Source organism: Eschscholzia californica, unplaced genomic scaffold (genome assembly GCF_041429995.1).
Source record: "Eschscholzia californica isolate CP2 unplaced genomic scaffold, dmEscCali1.0.p SCAF_3, whole genome shotgun sequence".
Lineage (NCBI taxonomy): Eukaryota > Viridiplantae > Streptophyta > Magnoliopsida > Ranunculales > Papaveraceae > Eschscholzia > Eschscholzia californica.
In genome coordinates this window covers 16,773,105-16,794,080 of record NW_028238420.1, presented here as the reverse complement: position 1 = coordinate 16,794,080, position 20,976 = coordinate 16,773,105, and the positions used below count along the sequence as shown (strand labels likewise).

General features: G+C 37.0%; 4 protein-coding genes and 1 pseudogene across 7 annotated transcripts; all 5 read right to left on the bottom strand.

The window, feature by feature from the left end:
- Positions 1-2,275: 2,275 nt before the first annotated feature.
- Positions 2,276-2,880, bottom strand: LOC147548742 (putative glutathione S-transferase; annotated as a pseudogene).
- A 1,528-nt stretch (positions 2,881-4,408) lies between these two features.
- On the bottom strand, positions 4,409-5,662 carry LOC147548741 (F-box protein At5g03970-like). Its single transcript, XM_086668109.1, has one exon. The coding sequence runs from the start codon at positions 5,660-5,662 to the stop codon at positions 4,409-4,411; it is 1,254 nt and encodes a 417-aa protein (XP_086524235.1).
- A 1,251-nt stretch (positions 5,663-6,913) lies between these two features.
- Positions 6,914-7,833, bottom strand: LOC147548740 (putative glutathione S-transferase). The gene is made up of 2 exons (XM_086670869.1): positions 7,454-7,833; positions 6,914-7,371 (listed from the first exon to the last, which is right to left on the bottom strand). Exons 1-2 carry the CDS (start codon positions 7,772-7,774, stop codon positions 7,033-7,035), a joined length of 660 nt encoding a protein of 219 aa, XP_086526995.1. The 5' UTR covers positions 7,775-7,833; the 3' UTR covers positions 6,914-7,032.
- An 883-nt stretch (positions 7,834-8,716) lies between these two features.
- Positions 8,717-13,697, bottom strand: LOC147548739 (glycolate oxidase 2). Of its 3 annotated transcripts, none has more exons than XM_086670866.1 (11): positions 13,350-13,697; positions 13,034-13,182; positions 12,817-12,941; positions 10,875-10,921; positions 10,312-10,389; positions 10,027-10,218; positions 9,694-9,756; positions 9,531-9,600; positions 9,342-9,442; positions 9,155-9,259; positions 8,717-9,066 (listed from the first exon to the last, which is right to left on the bottom strand). In XM_086670866.1, the coding sequence occupies exons 2-11, from the start codon at positions 13,168-13,170 to the stop codon at positions 8,881-8,883; spliced, it is 1,104 nt and encodes a 367-aa protein (XP_086526992.1). In that variant the 5' UTR covers positions 13,171-13,182; positions 13,350-13,697; the 3' UTR covers positions 8,717-8,880. The 3 variants fall into 3 exon arrangements, with proteins under 3 accessions (XP_086526992.1, XP_086526993.1, XP_086526994.1); XM_086670867.1 differs by having other exon boundaries at positions 13,034-13,186; positions 13,350-13,684; XM_086670868.1 differs by lacking the exon at positions 13,350-13,697 and having other exon boundaries at positions 13,030-13,145.
- A 4,977-nt stretch (positions 13,698-18,674) lies between these two features.
- On the bottom strand, positions 18,675-20,613 carry LOC147548738 (Galactose oxidase/kelch repeat superfamily protein). Of its 2 annotated transcripts, none has more exons than XM_086671846.1 (2): positions 20,457-20,613; positions 18,675-20,132 (listed from the first exon to the last, which is right to left on the bottom strand). In XM_086671846.1, the coding sequence occupies exon 2, from the start codon at positions 20,042-20,044 to the stop codon at positions 18,836-18,838; it is 1,209 nt and encodes a 402-aa protein (XP_086527972.1). In that variant the 5' UTR covers positions 20,045-20,132; positions 20,457-20,613; the 3' UTR covers positions 18,675-18,835. The 2 variants fall into 2 exon arrangements, with proteins under 2 accessions (XP_086527972.1, XP_086527973.1); XM_086671847.1 differs by having other exon boundaries at positions 18,675-20,124; positions 20,457-20,594.
- Positions 20,614-20,976: the final 363 nt, after the last annotated feature.

The following is a 20,976-nucleotide window of genomic DNA, read 5'->3' as shown; positions in this document are numbered from 1 at the left end:
AGTGGTATAGTATGTAGTTGCTGCGACAGTGAGATCAGCCCATCCCAGTTTGAAGCTCATGCTGGATGGGTCACTAGGCGTCAGCCCTATCGTCACATCTATACCTCAAATGGAGTGTCTCTTCATGATCTATCACTTTCACTGGCAAATGGTCAAAATCTTGCTACCAACAACGGAGATGATACATGTACAGTATGTGGAGATGGGGGAGATATGTGCCTTTGTGACGGTTGTCCTTGAGCTTTTCATTCAGGTTGTTTGGAATTAAATTACATTCCAGGCCATGATTCGTACTGCCCGTTTATCATATTTGTGACCAAAACCAAATAAGTTTAAGTGATGATGTATTATGATTATTGGGAATCGCATTAAACCATTGTTATAGCTAGTTGTTTTTCTTATGGAATTGTGTTAGTAGTTATCAACTCGCCTGAAAGTAGTACTCTAAGATTGTTATTGAACTAACTCGACGAACTACTCTAAGATTCTATTTTTCATGTTTTTAAGGTACAAGGTAATGTCTCTGTGGACATTATTTTCAGGGAGTAATCAATAAAATTTTATTTTGCTTAACTAGAAACTATATGAAAACATTAAGAACTTGTAATATATAATTGTTGGAATGAGATATTTGTTTTATTCCATATACAAATATTCATAAACACTACCTCCATGGAAATAAATCATAGTATTGTCGGCCATGTAACCAACACAAATGATGAAAGCCAATGTCTAATTCCCGTACATTTTATGCTCCTGAGCATTTCAAATCTTCCCGTTTTGATACAATAGGACAAAATGTCGTAGGAAGATTCGCTCAAATTTTTGCGAAGGAACAGAACATTTGGATCAACTGGGTTAATACCTATAATCTCTAGTCGCTTTTGTATATCTGGTACTGTTGTAGATTTGTGAAGAAGGCGCCAGTCTTGATCAACAAGTACCCAAACACTCAATTTACTCATCTTGATTTGAGAATAATAGACTAACCCATCTGACTCTCCAAGATATCTATTATCTTCAGTTGTTTCATCGGGCAAACTAATTAACTTGCAACGATTATAGACGACATTTTCGCGGGTATTATCGTTGAGATAATATGCTAATACTCTGTTTCCTCCTGCAAACCAATATAATATTCCATTACAATAAACTATTCTACTGTTAAAACGAGATGCTTCGAAAGTTACTTGTTGTGGACATGAAACATTGAAGGCCTTCCATTCACTTAACTCCGAGTAAAAGATCTCCACGGTGAAATCTGTGACTGGCTCTCTTTTATAAGGTACTCTCGCCACCATGAAATTTCCTTCAGTTTTCTTCTTCTTTCTACCCCTCTTAGATGATGATGATGATAATAGAAATGGTGGAACAAGAGAGGTGTTTGAAGGTTCGGAGATGAAGCCTACTAAAGCATTTTCGTCACGGAATTGTGGTTTTCTTCTTTCGAGTGAGATCCGCTTTCGGGTAAGTGGATTACCAATAAAATAAGTTTGGTGATAGTGTACTTTGTTTGTGAAAAGAACACAACCATTACTTGAATCCAAATAATATCTATCTGACCGTTGGGATCCCAAGGGAAGAAACTCGAAAGGAGATTGATTATCATGATTCAGTAAAAACTCAGAGTCATCCTCTTCATTATCTTTCAGTAATATAATTGAGACAAAACCATTAATGTCTTGAACATGAGAAAAGAACATCAATTGAGTATTCACTTTGTAGTAGGTCTTCAAGAAATATGAATCAGAGAGTAAAGAAAACCATTGTTTAGAGACACACTTGTTCTTACGGATTGATTTTAATGGGAGAAGAAGGAAAATTTTCAACCAAATCTCATCCGGTAAATAATAATAGTAGTATTCTTCAACACAAGGCGAAGGAAGATCTCTTCTTGTGTGTTTTATAGTATATGATTGAAAGTCATAGTTGTCGTTACTCATACTGTTTTGTTTTGATGAATAAGTTAGGATGGGAAAAATAAAGCCCACAATATATAGTGGAGAAGGATCACTGCTTGTTGTTATAGGTTTAGGATTGTACTTTTTGATCCTTTTAGAAGTTTCTAAATTTTTTATTCAGATTTAGTGTAGAATTAGGAAGTTAAAATAAAGCCCACAATATATAGATTTTTTAGGAGTTTCTAAATATTGTAATCGTATAGAGATTACACTTCCTTCTCTTTTTTATTTAATTAATGGATACCACTTTTAATTTCTTCATAGATCTTCTGTGGTTCAGGCAGAGACAGAGACACACTCTCTTTCATCATACACTAAAACCAGCTATAAAATGGAATAAGTGCTACATCAACAAATCCAATCTCTTCACCACCAAAAATATGGCTTATTCCCAAGCTCCCCTTCAATCACCTTTAAATTTCTATCAACTCCCCCTTTTGGGTTCTCTTTGTCTTCTCCCTCTGTATACAGCTTCTTTGCGTGATCGTAAATCTGTAGGGAAGAAAAAAAATACATAAGATATATATATATATATATATATATATATATACTTATTGGATTTCGAAGATAACAAATTAAGTAGTGGGAAATATTAGACTTTTTTGTCGAAGTAATCTGCCCAGAATCTAGCAGTAGCTCTCTGATAAGGATCAGTAGGTAACAATGGAGATTTTCCATTTGACACTTCGTCGATATATTCAACGATAACGAGAGATTCAGAGATGGGTTTGCCATTATGGATTAGAACAGGTATCTTTTTATGAACTGGATTCATTTTACAAAGAAGAGGACTCTTTTCTGCTAGATTTTCATCCTTGTATTCATATTTGATTCCCTTTTCATCCAAGGCTATTCTAACCCTCATTCCAAATGGACTTCCCCAGGCATCCAAAAGAATCACCTCATCCTGATTTTCCATTTTCTTTGGGGGAGAGAAAGATCAGAGTGTGTGTATTTTCTTTGTTCCAATTCCGTAAGACTTGACTGAATTTATAGTTTTTTTTTATGTAGTAGAGATTGTTGATGATTTTGGTGGAGAGATCCCCTCCTTCTAGCGCCAAATGCTGATGTCAAAAATTGGTCTTCCGTTAGATCAGCATGAAAAAGGGAGTTGATGCACGACAACCTCCGTTATGTATGATTCCTCTGTTATGTTGGGTGTTATTCATCCTACTGTTCCTGTTTCCAGCTCTGCTTCCTGCTCTGCTTCTCTTTATTCCAACTCCTCTTTCCTGCTTCTTGTTCCCGCTCCTTGCTCCAGCTCCTTGCTCTTGCTCATGTTCGTCTGTAATCGAGGGGGGAAAACCTGCAAAGGGTTCGAAAACCGCTCCGACGCTCAAGCCAGTCAGGGTGCTTTTGCAGTAAAAGAATGAATATTGATTGATCCTTTTGAGGGGCGAGTTATGAGAACTCTGAGTTTCTTGTGGATCCAGTTTGAAGGTCTCAAGTGTTTAGTTTCAAGGTGGTTAGCTTGAGATTTGGGATTTGAGGCGCTACAAAAATTCTCCACTAGTTCACCCAAAGCGCCTCGACATTTATTTGCCGCAAGTGTATGGACTCTCTAATGAAAGAGGTTGAGCTATCAAATGCCACTTTTTATTGTGTATTTTATATATTGGTTCAGCTCGACTCTAGCTATTTAATTGACCCAAATCATGGCAAACTAGCTTGTACCCAAGTTAAATGGTTACCCTTTCAACGAAAAAAAAAGTTAAATGGTTACAACTATCTCTCACTATGACATTTGATTTTTTCGTAGGGAATTGCCAGAGACTCATGGTTCATTGATCTTGGGCGTAGGTTAATTTTCAAGGCTATCTCTTTTACTCGTTCACTTGATTAGGCCATGCTTTCTGCACAAAAACGGAAAGTGCTTCTGAAATCGTATTCCTAGAGGATTTGATTTCCCCTTTTAGAAAGGACATTTAAAAAACGCATCTCAAGTCGCATTTCTACAAAATTTGAGTTTCTCTTTGAGAAGGAGGAATCCCAAAAGGCCAAACCCAAAGGGATTCCTTGTCACAAACTATAGGTTGCCAAATACCCTATGAATATATATCATATTTGTGACCAAACCAAATAAGTTTAAGTAAGGTATTATGATTATTAGGAATCACATTAAACGATTGTTATAGCTAGTTGTTTTTCTTATGGAATTGTAGTTAATAGTTATCAACTCCCCTGAAGGTAGTACTGGCAATTGTAAATTGAGATTGTTATTGAACAAAATCTACGAACTACTCTAAGATTGTATTTTTCATGTTTTAAGGTAGAAGGTAATGTCTTTGTACACATTATTTTCACGGAGTAAATCTATAGAATTTTATTTTGCTCAACTATAAACTATTTGAATATATTAGAAACAAGTAATATCTAATTGTTGGAATGAGGAAAAAAAAATTATTCCATATACTAATTGTCATAAACACTAACTCCATGGATTTAAATTAGAGGATTGTCGGCCATGTAACTAGCACAAATGATGAAGCATGCCTAACTCCCTTACTATTTCTTTTCCTGAGCACTTCAAATCTTCCCGTTGTAATATTATATGACAAAATGTTGTAGAGAAAATCGCTCAAATCTTTACGAATGAATAGAACATTTGGATCGAATGGGTTGATACCTATAATCTCTAATCGCTTTTGTATATCTAGTATTGTAGATTTGTGAACGAGACGCCATTCTTGGTCAACAAGTACCCAAACGCTCAACTGACTTATCTTGATTTGAGAATAATATATTAACCCATCTGAATCTCCAAGATATCTATTATCCTCATTTGTGTCATCAGGCAAACTAATCAACTTGCATCGATTATAGAATTTTTCGTCAATTTTTGTACTATCATTGACATAACATGTTAGTACTTTGTTTCCTCCTACAAACCAATATAACATTCCATTACATTTAACTATTCTTCTGTTAGAACGAGATAATTTGAAAGTTACTTGTTGTGAACATGAAACATTGAAGGCCTTCCATTCACTTAACTCTGAGTAAAAGATCTCCATGGTGAATTCTGTGACTGGCTCTATTTCAAATGGTACTCTCACCACCATGAAATTTCCTGCAATTTTCTTCTTCTTTCTACTACCACTCTTAGATGATGATGATGATGATAATAGTAATGGTGGAACAAGGGAGGTGTTTGAAGGTTCGGAGATGAAGCCGATTAGAGCATCTTTGTCATGGAATTTCGGATTTTTCCTTTCGAGCGAGATCCGCTTTCGTGTAAGTGGATTACCAATAAAATAAGTTTTGTGATAATATAATTTGTTTGTAAAAAGAACACAACCATTACTTGAATCCAAATAATATCTATTTGACCGTTGGGATGCAAACCGGAGAAAGTCGAAAGGAGATTGACTATCATGATTTAGTACGAAATTGGAGTCATCCTCATTATCTTTCAGTAACCTAATTGAGCGCCAACCATTAAAGCATAGAACATCAGACAAGAACATCAATGGAGTATTCACTTTGTAGTAGGTCTTCAAGAAAGATGAATCAGAGAGTAAAGAAAGCCATTGTTTAGAGACACACTTGTTCTTATGGATTGATTCTAATGGGAGAAGAAGGAAAATTTTGAACCAAATCTCATCCGGTAAATAATAATAGTAGTATTCTTCAACAGAAGGAAGATCTCTTCTTGTGAGTTTTTTCGTATATGATTGAAAGTCATAGTTGTCGTTACTCATACTGTTTTGTTTTGATGAATAAGTTAGGATGGGAAAAATAAAGCCCACAATATATAGTGGAGAAGGATCACTGCTTGTTGTTATAGGTTTAGGATTGTACTTTTTGATCCTTTTAGAAGTTTCTAAATTTTTTAATCAGATTTAGGTGCTGTTTGTTTTTTAAAAAATTCAGATCTGAAATCTGAATTGGATCTCAATTCAGATGTCAGATGTTAGTTTTTTTATTTGACAAAATCTGAAATATTGGCTGACTGAACTTGACATCTGAATTGACTGAATTAAGACACCTTTATTTCAGACTTTAAAACAAGTCTGAAAAATAAACCCAGTTGCTGAAAAGTAACAAATGACGTATTTACCCTCACAAAAAATCGAAAATTACTCTATCTTCATCTTCTTCATTTTACCACCACCACTGTCGCCACCACCACACCACTAGTCCACCACTAGTCCACCACCGCCACACCACTAGACCACCACCGCCACACCACTAGACCACCACCGCCACACCACTAGACCACCACCACCACACCACTAGATCACCACCACACCACTAACACTGCCACCACGCCATCACCACCACCACCACAGTGAACAACAAAAAAACAAGATGAGTCTCAAACAACCCTAACCACCACCACAACACACCATCACGACCAGATTATGGGCTTTATGAAGCTTTAACCACCACCAAAACGGTCGGGTTTGATGAGGGTTTTCTTGTTCGAAACCTTGTGAGATCCGACGATATCAAGCTTTCGTTGCTCTTCGACTAAAGAGAGAGAGAGAGAGCAAAAGCAACAACAACAATACCACTCCATTATCAATGGCACCATCATCTAAAGTAGAAAACTAAAAAATCAACAGGGGGTATCACCCGTTTTGGGTGACCTAGGGTTTTGGACGAAATAGGGTTTTGGATGAACAAGGTTTTGGATGAACAAGGTTTTGGATGATGTAGGGTTTTGAGATTAGCCGGTTGGGAAAGAAAGACAGGAGAGAGAAGGAGAAAGTGAAAAAGAAAAAGTGAAGATAGGGTTTCTAGTTTTTCCTTATAATATAAATAGGGGTATAAATGTAAATTTTTTAAGTAAGATTTAACTATTTAGATTTGGAAAACAAACATCTTACTTCCAAACTAATTCAACCAATTCAGATTCAGCTAATTCAATTCAGCCAATTCAGATTCAGTCAATTCAGATTCAGACACCCACAAAAAAACAAACACAACCTTAGTATAGAATTAGGAAGTTAAAATAAAGCCCACAATATATAGATTTTTTTTAGGAGTTTCTAAATATACAGATTACACTTCTTTCCCTTTTTATCATACAATTAATTCCATCTCGTTTTCATTCATGGAAGAATTGCTATTCAATTAATGGATACCACTTTTTCATTTCTTGATAGATCTTCTCTGGTTCAGGCAGAGACAGAGAAACACTCTCTTTCATCATACACTTCCTTCCCCAACCAACCAACTTTGGACACTCTTCTTCTATACTAAACTTGCCACACTTCTCATACAAGTAAAACCAGCTATAAAATGGAACAAGTGCTACATCAACAAATCCAAAATCGTCACCACCAAAGTATGGCTTATCCCCAAGCTCCCCTTCAATCACCTTTAAGATTTCTATCAACTCCCCCTTTGCTTTCTCTTTGTCTTCTCCCTCTGTTGTATACAGCTTCTTTGCGCAATCGTAAATCTGCAGAGAAGAAGAACAATATACTTTAGATATAAGTATTGGATTTCGAAGATAACAAATTAACTAGTGGGAAATATTAGACCTTTTTGTCGACGTAATCTGCCCAGAATCTAGCAGTAGCTCTCTGATAAGGATCAGTAGGTAACAATGGAGATTTTCCATTCCACACTTCGTCGATATATTCGACGATAACGAGAGATTCAGAGATGGGTTTGCCATTATGGATTAGAACAGGTATTTTTTTATGAATTGGGTTCATTTTAAGAAGAAGAGGACTCTTTTCTGCTAGATTTTCATCTTTGTATTCATATTTGATTCCCTTTTCAGCTAAGGCTATTCTAACCCTCATTCCAAATGGACTTGCCCACGCATCCAAAAGAATTACCTCATCCTGATTTGCCATTTTCTTTGGGAGAGAGAGAGAAAGAGCAGTGTGTGTGTATTGGTGTTCCAATTCAGGAAGACTTGACTGCATTTATAGTTTTTTCTTTTATGTGGTAGACATTGTTGTTTAATTGATAGCCTTTCATATCTTCAAATTTAGGTTATAAAAAGTCTTGCTTAGATGTGTCACAGCTTGCGTCATATTTTAAGACTTGTTGAATTTGAGAGTTGAAGGATATTCGAGAAGCAACTTGAAACCTATAGTTCCATACTTCAGTGGGACTCTTGTTGATGGTCCTACACAGCTTGCCTAAATGAAGAAGGGTATCAATGTGGCTTATTTAGAAGACTTTGTAATCCTAGTTGCTTTAGATTTGTGTTTCCCATTTGAAATTTTTCCGATATCTTTTATACTGGTCTCTATGTAAAGTTACCACAATATACATAGGTATTATCGACATTATTAAGCGGGTTATGTCGATAAATAATAACAGGTCGCGCTCAGATGGAATGCCGGGTAGCACTTCAAAGGTAGATCCCGATCCATTTATTTCATCGAGCCTACTGTGTTGAACCCGCCTTTGGGTTTTCGAGTGTTCGTGGGCTCTAACGGACTCGGGCGTCCATTACGAGTTTCAGGCTCTCAGATTTTTTTCCCAACCCTATGCACGATATTAATCAGGAAGGCTGATCAAAAGGAGATTGGAGATTATTGTGTAGAGATTTGTCAAGCCGTCAAGGAGACTAATATTCCAGACATTCTTACTTCTCATCAATGTTCTGGATCGATAGGCCCAAATTTTCCGATGTACTTTTGGTATGTAATTACTATATAAAACCAACGGATACGAGCCTTAAAGGGTTTCGAAGTATGATAAGGTTTCAACTATAATTTCATCAAGTAGGGCAAATAATAACTCAGCTTAAATGAAACTATAACTATACAAACAAGTCATAGCCATTTTATAGGAATAGAAATCCTTCATTTAAGTAGCTTAAATGAAACTATAACAAGACTCATCAAATGAGTTCCAAGGATGACAGAGATACTTATAAAGTAGTGAACTTAATCCCATAATGGTATTAAACAATGATTATGTTGGGAAGTCGAAACTTGATCACAGTTTATAACCTTGGTAAGATCCGAGGCTGATCCCAGTCAGCTACAATGTGAGCACGAGTGATCTCATTGAGAGAGCGGCATCCACTTAACGCCATGGTTAACTCAAATTCGTCACGAAGCATTTGGAGTACCTTTCTTACACCCGCCTCGCCTTCAGAAGCCAAAGAGAAAACAACGGGCCTTCCGATCTGAGATCAATAAATAAGTTAGATTAGTAGAAGATGGACTGAATGAATACAATTCCCATTTTACTACTTATATCCTTCATTTACTTACAAATATTCCAGAGGCTCCGAGTGCTAATGCTTTAAAGACATCTGTTCCACGACGAACCCCACCATCCAAGAACACAGGAACACGGCCTCGTGCAGCTTTCACAACCTGGAATTGCCCCAAAAGCACAGACCAAATCAGAATACTGACATCACAAAATTTCATAGACATCACAAAGTTGTGTACAAACCTCTTCGAGGCATCTGATAGTGGCTGGTGCATAGTCCAGTTGACGAGCTCCATGATTAGACACAATGATACCTGCTGCTCCAGCTTGTATAGCTAAACTAGCTGCATTGTCAGCATAACTTGGGGATTATATAATTGAACATTATCGAGCGGTTTATAAACAGTAACAAAAGAATTCTAATTTGCTTACTATCTTCAGCAGTAACAACACCCTTCACGAGAATCGGCATTTTGGTAATTGTTTGAAGCCATTGTACATCCTGTTCAAAACCAAGTGATATTAATTGCATTTCTGTCTCTCAAGAACTGAAGAACCGATTAAAACTACCAACAATGGCGAAAATGAAATATACCTTCCAGCTCAAAGATCGATCAATTTGTCCAGCAACATATGATGCAAGTCCAGAGTCATTTGCCTACATGGACACATATAGAATTGAATATAACACAATTTTAGTGAAGTGGTTTTGATAACTGTCTGAATCTGACTCATCTGAGTGTGAATTGTCTGGATCTGAATGTATCTTTTTTCTGATAAACAATAGCCGTTTTCAGGTTATTTCGAACAATGGGTTCTTAACTCAAATGTATCTTTTTTCTGATACAGATGGGCTCAAACTGAACACCACTTAAGAATCATCAGTCTGAAGTCTGAATTAACTGACATTGGATTTGTTTGTTCGTACCTCATCCATCTTCCCAAGGTCCAACCCCTCAAAGTTCTTCAATGTTAGATTTGGTGGTAAAGTAAACCTATTCTTGATGTCAGCTTCTCTACGGCCAAGTCTTGGAGTATCGACAGTCAGGGCAATCGCCTTAAACCCTGCTCTTTCAGCTCTTCTCACTAGCTGCTCAACTACTTTCCTGTTTTTGTAAACCTGAACAAGAAGTGAATGAATCCTTAATCATATTCAAAAAAGAAAAAAAAATTAATGTCCTTATAAACCATTTTTAATATTGCTGATACTTACGTAGAGTTGGAAAAAGCGAATCCCTGGTCCTGTTGAAGCAACTTCTTCGACACTGGAAGTAGCCCAGGAAGATAATGTCTGGAAGGTAAATCATGCATATGTTAGTTGCAGAATATGACATAGCAAATTAGCAACTACAAGATTACCGAGAAAATTGAATCAAATCAAAGAATTTTGACTCCGAATCAGTCCTGCCCCATTACAGATACCATGTTAAGTTTTTGATCATCTAATACAAAACTAGTTGACAAAGAGTGGAGAGGACCTAGACATTATATTATGCCTATTCCCAATGTGGGACTATTCTCACACTAATCAAGCAGAGGAGTACTCCTAAGTCCTAACAGTTCTTAGTTTAACAACATTTCAACTCTGGGCGCAAGATCATAAAGATCGATTTGACAGTTTTGCTGTAACTTAAGATTATGCGGTTTCGAAAGGAATTCAAAGGATATCTGTAATGATATATCTGTCAGGGGCTCTATGGTGTCTAAAACAAGTGAGATAGCTTGAAAATGTTTAGTAGTTCAAAAATGAGGACAAGAAGCAATGAGAAGCAAAACCATAATTGTTCCAGCTGCAGATGCTGCTCTAGCTGTTGCATACTCTCCTGCACGAGAACAAGTTGAGGTTCAATCGAAAAGGATCATTCTTTTCATTCAATGTTGCATAAACCTAACTATAAAACATTACTCCCATGAATTTGAGAAGCTGATCAATAACTTATAAGCTAGATTAAATTGTTGTCTAGACTTAAATTGAGTAGAGTAAGGACAAACATTGTAACAGTCCCACATCGCTCACGAGAGTGTCAAGAGCCTAGGCTATAGCTGAACATTCGAGCTTAGTAAGTGTCGAGGCCTTTTTGGTGGGGTTCGTGGAGCTTTCGCCAACAACAAAACCCATACCTGTGGGTTTGGGTCTGAGGTGTCTAACGCATGTACAATATCGATAAGAGTAATGATAGGGAAGAAGAGAAAAATCTTATGTGGCTTGCCCTGGTTCGGGGTTTAGTGGATCAGAAGCATCGAAGGCACTAATCATATTAAGCCACATAAGATGTAACGCCCCAAGCCTTAGCAGTTGCCGATATTGTCCCCGCTTTAACCACCTCACACAGGTACGGGGTTTTGTCCTTGGCGAAGGCACCACAAGCCCACCCAAAAGGCCTCGGTACTTACTAAGCTTGAGCTTACACATATAGCCCAGTCTCTGGACACTCTTGTGAGCAATGTGGGACTATTACAATCCCCCACCCTCAGCGAAGAGCCGTCCTCGGCTCTGATACCACTTTGTAACGCCCCAAGCCGTAGCAGTTGCCGATATTGTCACCGCTTTAACCACCCAGGCCCAAGCCCACACGGGTACGGGGTTTTGTTCTTGGCGAAGGCACCACAAGCCCACCCAAAAGGCCTCGGTATGGGCGACGACACACGATTCGCCCGACCATCAGAGTACGCAGCGACACCGTGGACCCCCCACAACGATTTTGTCCTCACTTAGTCACCACTCACCGTGGTGTGAGGTGGTTAAAGCGGGGACAATATCGGCAACTGCTAAGGCTTGGGGCGTTACAAAGTGGTATCAGAGCATGAGTGCTACCAATAGTTGTGTGTGATATATTGCTTTAGGTTGTTAACCTAGAAAGCATAGGCTAGTCGGAACCAAGACTGGTTGGCTCGACATGTGAGTCGATTGCAAACACTAGTTATTTATGTGATATTAGATAACTTGGTGGACCATGATCTTGAGTTCCGTTAATGGAATGAACTAAGACTGGTTGGCTCGACATGTGGATCGATTGCAAACACGGGTTTGTCAATATGATATTGGACAACCCAGTGGACCAGGGGTTTGAGTTCAAATATGGATTGACGATTGTAATCCATAAGTAATCGGTGGTTGGCTCGCTTCCTGCTCATATGTGCTCGTGTTGCACGGATCCCCTTTTTGGGTAGGTATCCATAGTTGATGAAGAGGTCTAAGTCGATGCAAACACAAGATCATTCTTGTGGACCACATACTTCTAGTTTGAGAAGTAATTACCAACTAGAGGTTGGCTCGCCTCCTGCTCATATGTGAAGTGCTCGTGTTGCACTGTGCTCGTGTTGCACGGATCCCCTTTTTGGGTGGTATCCTTTGTCTCTTGAGAGGGTCGTGGTGCCTTCGCCAAGGACAAAACCCCGTACCTGTGTGAGGTGGTTAAAGCGGGGACAATATCGGCAACTGCTAAGGCTTGGGGCGTTACATAAGATTTCTGCCCAGAGTCTTCATAGTAGTTTTTCTTCCCTAGTCTTTTTCTATCGATAACTGCCAAAGCTTGGGGCATACAAATTTTCCCCAGTTTCCAACTCTCGAAACAACATGTACTTCAAATATAAATTAATACTCAACAAAATCTTCAATTATGACTTGTGACAATTGGGTTTCAACCATCAATTTTCATATTTTTCAACTACGAAGAAACATACCGATTCGAAAAAATAGAAGAAAACAAGTGAGTACCTTCAGGGTGAGCCATTTTCTGCATAGCAGTTGGAGCAATCATAATAGGCATAGATATCTTGAAGCCCAACACAGTGGTAGTCAAGTCTATCTTGGTAACATCAATGAGAATACGAGGTCGGAACCTAGTCTCCGAAAACACAACTAACATTAAACATACAAGTCTATTAAAAATATCGTGCAAGAAGACGAGTTTTTCATGTTAGAAAATACTTACAGGATCCTTGAAAAAGCATTTCTATTTTCCTTGAGAGTCCACTGATCTTCAGCACCAGACGCATAGTAGTCGAACACCATCTTAGGTAGCTTTTCCTTTGCGATAGCTTCATACTCGGTAACATTGGTTATCTCCATCTTCAGAAACAACTGTCTGCCCAGAAATATCAGAGTTTATTACAAATACGAATAATGAACATCGAAACAAAAAACAACATTGCATCTAACATAATCAAATAACATAGCTTATACCAAAATCGGAGTAGAAATTGAACTGAATTACATGTTAAGGGGAGAAAGTGAAGAATGTGACATACCTTGGTCCTTGGAATAGCAGAAGAGAGAGTGGATGAAACAAAGAGAAGAGAGTGGTTCTGGATAATATAACTGAAGTGATGAAAAAACAAATAAAGAATGAAACGGTCAGGAATGAGGACAAGTGGGTAGGAATTATTTTAGAGGATCACTAAAGGTTTTTTGGATTAGTTTTTCGAGGTTAGGATTTGAAACCCCATCAGATAATAGAAATGGGTCGACTCTCATCCACATATATATTCTTTTTTATATATTTATGAAATCCACATGCATATTCATGAGTTGGAGAAGTTAAATTATTTATTTCTCAATAAAAATAAGAACTCCACGAAAAAAAAAAAAGAGAAAATGATCAAACCTTCAAACTCACGTCTTGATATCCCTTAGGTCACGTTTGGCACGAGAGAATGGAATGTGATTCCTGAGAATCTATTTGAAATGGGTTGATCCTCAACATTTGGTTCCCAAGTGGTCGATAGTATCAACATAAACTCCAAAACTCTAGAGGTCCCAGATTCGATTCCTAGAGGAAGTGGATCTATTGTTTATTAAACTTGGGTTATTAAAGGTATAAACAAAATAGTTTAGTTGGCCTTTAGGTCCGTAATCAGTTGGCTTTAGGGCGGTGTTTAGTTGGACTTTAGGCCCGTTTCCATAAGAGTTTAAATTTGACGGTTATCAAGCTTATCACATCTCATTGATGACGAATCAATGCCATTATAATGGTATCGCAGTCCCTTCCCAAAAGAAAAAGAAATTGGTTGATCCAATAATTGGCCAACTTGTACATTTGGCACCTAATATATAACCAATTCGCCTATTGCCCCCAAACTTACGTTTCCTCCAAAACTTTGAAGCTAACTCTTTTATATTTCTAAGTTTACCCCCTATTTGCTTTTTCTGGAATAATAACTTCATTTAATAGTCTATGGCTAATAACATCATTACAAAGAAGTTAATAAAAGGACTAAAAAATCAAACATAAATAGTTGGGGCAGTAAACTTCAATTCCGCCAACCTCGGTGTACTGAAGAATTTGCTACATGGTTTCTTGTTTGGACGTGGCATTTGGCATGGATGCCCTTGGCGTGATGCCTCTACAACTAGGTTTTTGTTCTACACGGAATGCAAACTTCTCCCTTGGATATGACATTGATGATTACTTAACAATCCACTTGATATATAATGTTATGAATCGCTAATTCGCCTCTTATTTGTAAAGCCAGCAAACACGCTCTGACCTTGCTCTCCATTGTAGTTTGTGCTTCTATTCTTCGGCTAACCTAAGAAAGGACCATTCTTCTGTGATCTCGAATAACCGCCTTCTTTTTGGGGTCAGAAGCTGATGATAGAAAGAAAACAAATTCAATGAATGAAAGAGACGAGGTTGCTTCCAAGATAAGGGCAACTACTGGAGCTAGTCCGGAACTCCTACGACTAAATTAATAGGGGTAAGGGGTCATCCTCCTTTCTTGTAGCTACTGAAGTGTATAGTCACCAAGGGAAGGCATCTCTTACCTGCCTATTACAAAGTAACCCATACCAAGAGCTCTTTGGGGATGAAAAGAACCATCAAAGTTTACCTTTACTGTTTTCTCCATCCCCTATATGCAATTAAATAAAGCCGAGGAAGAAAAAGAACGGAGGGAGAGGACAAGGCCGTGCCTGAGATTTTAGGGCCCGGTGCCAAAATTTCATAAAGACCCTTCATATTACAACGTAAAACAAACTTTAATAAGAACCTTTCTCATATTCACAAAAATTTTATGAATTTTCAAATTAGATATGACTTTATGTTATCTTTAGAACAAAATCCACAACCAATATTAACAAAAAACAAAAATTTGACGTTTTTGTTAAAAGTTTGTACGATATGCAGACGTTAATTGCCAAAACCTGAAAAAAGGTTTTGTTAAAAGTTTGTACGATATGCACACGTTAATTGCCAAAACCTGAAAAAAAATCGTCAAATTTATAAATGTTATTTACTTCAGTAAGGACTAAGGACTATGATGGAGACCATCTTCCTATTGGGCCTCACGGCCATGGTGATAGTGGGCCTCACGGTCAAGAAGCTACATTAGCGTAGTTTCTATAATTAAGTATTTAGGGTTTCCATAATTATGAGTCTTAGCAATCAAGGAAAGTATTATTAGTAGTTATCTTATTTTCTTATTTGAGTCTATCTAGGAAAGTACAATCTCTATATAAGAGAAGTCTAGTCTGTCTTTGTTAACCAGATCAGAGAATATTATCAACCAAGTTTATCATTAATCAAGTTAATAATCAAGTTTATTGTTTATCGTTATTTTATCAGTTTTATTTCGTTAATTTAGTTTATTAACAATGGCGGATTCCATTACTTTTACGCTTCCGCAACAATCTACATCAGCTGGTATTCAGAGCTTGAAAAATCTGGGAACAAAAGATGAAATTTTTTTCATGGATACATCTCTCCTTGAGTGCTGGAAAATCTTTCCACGTTTAGATTGGGATCCCTTTCGAGATTCAAATCAATTTTATGTTGATCGAAAATATCCAGAAAAAATTAATACCGTTTCTAAAATTCCTCTATTCGACGGTCAATATCATATAAATTTTTGGATTCAACATATGGAAGATTGGTTCATAAACCAAGATATCCACGACGAAGATAAGGTTTTTCTCATCGAACAACATATGTCCGAAAGAATCTATGAACAATTCAATGCAATGCAATGGGGACTCATTAATCAAGGGAAAAAATTCGTAGACGATTGGACTACATTGAAAAGCATCTTCAGGTATGTTTTTCTTCCTTTAGATGAATATTTTTCATATGTGGAGACAAAGATTGAATCAAGTAGACAGTTCTCCAATGTTACTTCGGTTACCGTGTTCGATAGTATTGAAGAAGAAGTTCTTGACAAAAAGAACAAAAATTTTTCAATAACTGAGGAAAAAGAAGAACAAAGTGAATTATCCGAAATTCTTTCGACTACCATGGTCGATACTGTTGAAGGAGATTTTCTTGATAAAATAAATCCTAGTTTTTCAATAATGGAGGAAGAAAATTTCGATGAGACGGATCAAGAAGAAGAAATTCAACTGACTAACACAAGCTCGAATAAGTTGTTTGATCCATATATGATTCCGGGAGACGAATTAGTTGTGTCGAATCATAAAATAATTTCTCCTCTATTGATTTCTTCATGGCTTTCAACTTCAAAGAATCATACAAACGAATCTTCATGGTCATCCATTGTTTTCCAAGAACAAGACAGGTTGTATATGTGACCTCTTTCGTCAAACTAAAAGACGACGGGCGATGTCGCCATTTACTAGACGTATCTATGTTGGTATTGCTTTTGCGAGTATCTTGGCAATATATGTTTCACATTATAATTGGTGATATTGTCAATATTTTTCTTCTTCGGATTTTCGTCAATTTTCGTGAAAAGTGGGAACTAAGGATTGCCTTCAAACTCGTCGCCGAAGTTACCTTCAACATCGCTGATATATATCCTCATTACTTGGACGATCCGCTTTATGACAACACCAACTTGGGGGCAAGTTGTTCCGCAGCGGGGGAGTATGATGTAGACCATCTTCCTATTGGGCCTCACGGCCATGGTGATAGTGGGCCTCACGGTCAAGAAGCTACATTAGCGTAGTTTCTATAATTAAGTATTTAGGGTTTCCATAATTATGAGTCTTAGCAATCAAGGAAAGTATTATTAGTAGTTATCTTATTTTCTTATTTTCTTATTTTCTTATTTGAGTCTATCTAGGAAAGTACAATCTCTATATAAGAGAAGTCTAGTCTGTCTTTTTTAACCAGATCAGAGAATATTATCAACCAAGTTTATCATTAATCAAGTTATTAATCAAGTTTATTGTTTATCGTTATTTTATTAGTTTTATTTCGTTAATTTAGTTTATTAACAATGGTGGATTCCATTACTTTTACGCTTCCGCAACAATCTACATCAGACTATCACATTTGTAAGTAAAATCAAATACAAAAAATTATTTTTGAAAACACAAAATTAAAGCGTGATATTTGTGGTCCTTCCTGCCTCCTAAACTGAAAAAAAAAAAAAAAAATTTGAGCTTACCCCCTCATCACTAATTGTTAATTGAGTTTACCGCCTTCAATAATGGGTAATTGAGCTTACCCCCTTAGATTTATTATTTTTGACAAATACACAAAAGTTGTATTTGGCGTACGTGAAATAAATGTGAATACCAAGAGCAATTATCCTTCAATATGATCACTCGTAGTTATTCCACCTTACTTCAATATGATCACTCGTAGTTATTCCACCTTACTTTATTGTTTTATTTCGTCGGTAATATGATTAGCAAAGAAGGATTTTGTTTGTACATTATTTAATTTATGATTGTATTATCCCATGTCAAACATGCCTTTAGTAGTTTTCTTAAAAATTCTAAACTCAAGGGGGGTAAGCTCAATCACTAATTACTGAACGGGATAAACTCAAAACACCAAAAAACACACCCACAATTTGGCCTTCACGTGTTTCGATCGGTCATCAACATAAAACTCCAATAAGAAGCCACTGAGCCGCCAACTACTCTCTGTGTAAGTATGTTGAGTAAGAATTTTAACCTTTTCAAACTCGGTTTGCACATGAAAGTAGGCCCTTTGTGGTGGGGCCCTGTGCGGGCACACGGCCCGCACTCCCCACCACACGAGGTATTTACCAGGCTTGGAACAATCTTCAATTCATATTAGAAGCTAGTTTAATAAACCCTAATTTTTGTTGAAAATTGTATCTTTTAAACTAGTGTTTGCGATTTTGAAGTTTTAAATCAGTAAAAAATGCTAATCGATTTTGGGTTGGTCTCATACGATTATAGAGCGAGTTGTAAGTAGTAACGCCGCTTACCAGATCTGAATATTTTGAACGTCCCGTACACATACCAAGCCAAAAGCCTAAGGCAAACCTCGGGACCGGACCGTCCTAGAGAAGTGCGCGCAGCCTACGGAGTTTTTCAGTTATATAGGCTTGACGGGAGTCAATGACTAGAGGCGCCCATAAAGCATAGATCTTGATAGGTCTTGTTATGGCCTTTAAGGGTCTTGCCATGGTCTTTAAAGGTCCAAGCATCTACGTTATGGCAGTGTAGTACTTCCTCAATCATCATGATGTAATTTAATTTTTCGTTTTTAGGGTCTTACTATATGAAACATAAATACATAAGTTAATGTTTCTAAACAAAGGAACTCAACGTATGTTTTCATTTATTCGATTATATTCGGAAAAGCAAAAGACATGCTAAAGTTAAGTTCATTAATAAAAATACACAGAATAAACTTATCGTTTTTATCCGCGCAAGAAAATGCATAAAACAACAACAAACAAGTTAGCTTGACAGTATTACAAGGAAACTGTACAATTTTTACAGTTTTCAAGTATTCAAAAGTTGCAGATAAAATAAAGAGAAGCAATTGACATATTCAAAGAAAAATAAGCATATATTATTAAGCGAAAAGAACTTGAGAGCTTGAAGGTTTCAAGTCGTTAAATTCTTCTGGTGCATGAACCACCTGCCATCGAACAAAGAAACTATGATCCGTTTCTGTCGTCATCCTTCTCAAATGACCTATAGCCACATGAAGATTACTACCCACAACGTAAATTTTTGAACCACTGGAGTTCACCGCAAAAGGCTTGCGTATTTGATCGGGTACAGGTGAATCTGGTACCGTTTCCCATGAATCGGTTTCCATTATATAAACCTTCAGTTTCATTCTCTCATGTTCAGAAACAACAAATAAGTGCCCATCAACAACAACACTTGAGCCAGTCCAACCTTCTCTTAATCCAGCACCCATTGTTTCCCAACTATTAGATTTAGGATCATAAACTTGACCTCGAGGAGAAAACAGAAACGGCCAAATCCAACCTTCCGTAATATAAAGTTTTTCGTTAAGAACTGCTGAATCATAAGATGCCATACTAGTTCTCATACTCGCAATTGGATGCCAATTTCCTTTCATGGGGTCAAAAACTTCTGCCGAGTCTAGCTCAAATAAATCCCCGCTATTCCCTCCAGCGGCATAAACTAACCCATCAATCACCCCACTCGCGAAAAATGACCGAGCTGTGAGCATTCGGTTCGATACACTCCATCGGTTTTTGTGTATTTCGAACTTCAAAACTAGATCTAGAGGACAATCCATATCAGAAACCATACCACCACAGACAAATAGAGTACCCTCAGAGGGAAATGCGACACACCTCAAACCATGAGCACAAACTCGGTCCTTGCATGGCATCGGTGGAATGGTGTGCCAAGAAAAATTGGTAAGATCGAGAACTTTCCATTCCATTTTTCCAGTGCATTTATGGAAAGCAAAGATGTAAAGCCAAGGATCTTGAAAACGTAGTTCCTTTCTTCGGGTAAAAAATCGTTCTTTATTTTCTAGCAGCATATGCCATCTCTTGCAAACGGCTCTACACGATGGGTGACTCTCAACTGGTAACTGAAGGAGGCAATTGAGGGCAATATCATCAGGAAGGCCAGGAATTAAGGGTTCTTTACATAATGCCGATTCTGTTTTCGATGTCGAATTTAACAACGAAGATGATTGAATAGCAGCTATTCTAAATTTTGGAGATAACATCATTTGGGTATCTCCTAGTTTGTGTACAGGAGCCTGGTGAGCTGAAACTCGAACACGCTGCATCGTTCTCTCTCTCTCGCGACCCAAATCGTTACAAATTTGAGCTAAAACCCCAAATTATCAACTAGCAACAACTCTGCTCACTGAATTCCTAATACAATCATAAAATATGCATCAACTTTACTCAAAATTCAAGCATATTATATATATATGATAAGGAAATTAACTTCAATTCCACCAGACAGTCCATAATTTCTCAAGGGTTTCTAAATTACCTATATTTTCTCACAGCATTTCATATACAAAATTTAGTTAAGAGTTTAGAACCCAAATTCCAAATAAAAACCAAAGTTGGGGAATTTAGATATTAGAACTAAGATGAAGCTAGAATTGAAAATAGAATATGAAAATTTAAACATAGAAATGAAAGGAGAAGAAAACCCAAGTTGGGGAATTTAGATATTAGAAAGCTAACCTTGTAAAGATGATTATCAAAAGTCTGATTCTTCTTTTTGTCTATTTGCCGACCTTCCCTTCTTTAAAAGGTTTACCGACAATTGGCCTTTACTATAAGTACTGGCAACTCTTCATTCATACTAAAACATGGAAGAATAAAGTAAGTCATGTTCCTTACGGAAAAATAAAAAGAAAAGGGAAAAGTAGAACCTGCAATATTTCTTTTTGTTATTTTTATTTGGTTCCTTAAAATAAGATCAACTATTTTCTAGAGTCTAAAGATTTCCAACTTTCAAGATAGTCCCTTTTTCTATTCCGTCAATCGAGTAAAAGAAAAATTGAGTTTTTAAGAACTATTTTTTCTTCATATCTTCTCTCTTTTTTCTCACGGTCGACTAATCACTTGTCAGGGACTTTTCATCGTATAATATCAAATTTTATTTCTTCTTATGATTATTATTATTATTATTATGATTATAATTATTTGTATTATTGTTCTTCCTCCCTCATCTTTCCACTACTGCCAGTACCATCTGGCC

Coding starts and splice junctions, on each gene's coding strand:
- LOC147548740 (XM_086670869.1), bottom strand. CDS start 7,774: ATGGCAAATCAGGATGAGGTAATTCTTTTGGATGCGTGGGCAAGTCCA. Junction 7,372..7,453: donor CAGATTACGTCGACAAAAAG/GTCTAATATTTC, acceptor TCTTCTCTGCAG/ATTTACGATTGCGCAAAGAA.
- LOC147548738 (XM_086671846.1), bottom strand. CDS start 20,044: ATGCAGCGTGTTCGAGTTTCAGCTCACCAGGCTCCTGTACACAAACTA.
- LOC147548739 (XM_086670866.1), bottom strand. CDS start 13,170: ATGGAGATAACCAATGTTACCGAGTATGAAGCTATCGCAAAGGAAAAG. Junction 12,942..13,033: donor AATGCTTTTTCAAGGATCCT/GTAAGTATTTTC, acceptor TTCGGAGACTAG/GTTCCGACCTCGTATTCTCA. Junction 9,260..9,341: donor CTATCAGATGCCTCGAAGAG/GTTTGTACACAA, acceptor GGGCAATTCCAG/GTTGTGAAAGCTGCACGAGG.
- LOC147548741 (XM_086668109.1), bottom strand. CDS start 5,662: ATGAGTAACGACAACTATGACTTTCAATCATATACGAAAAAACTCACA.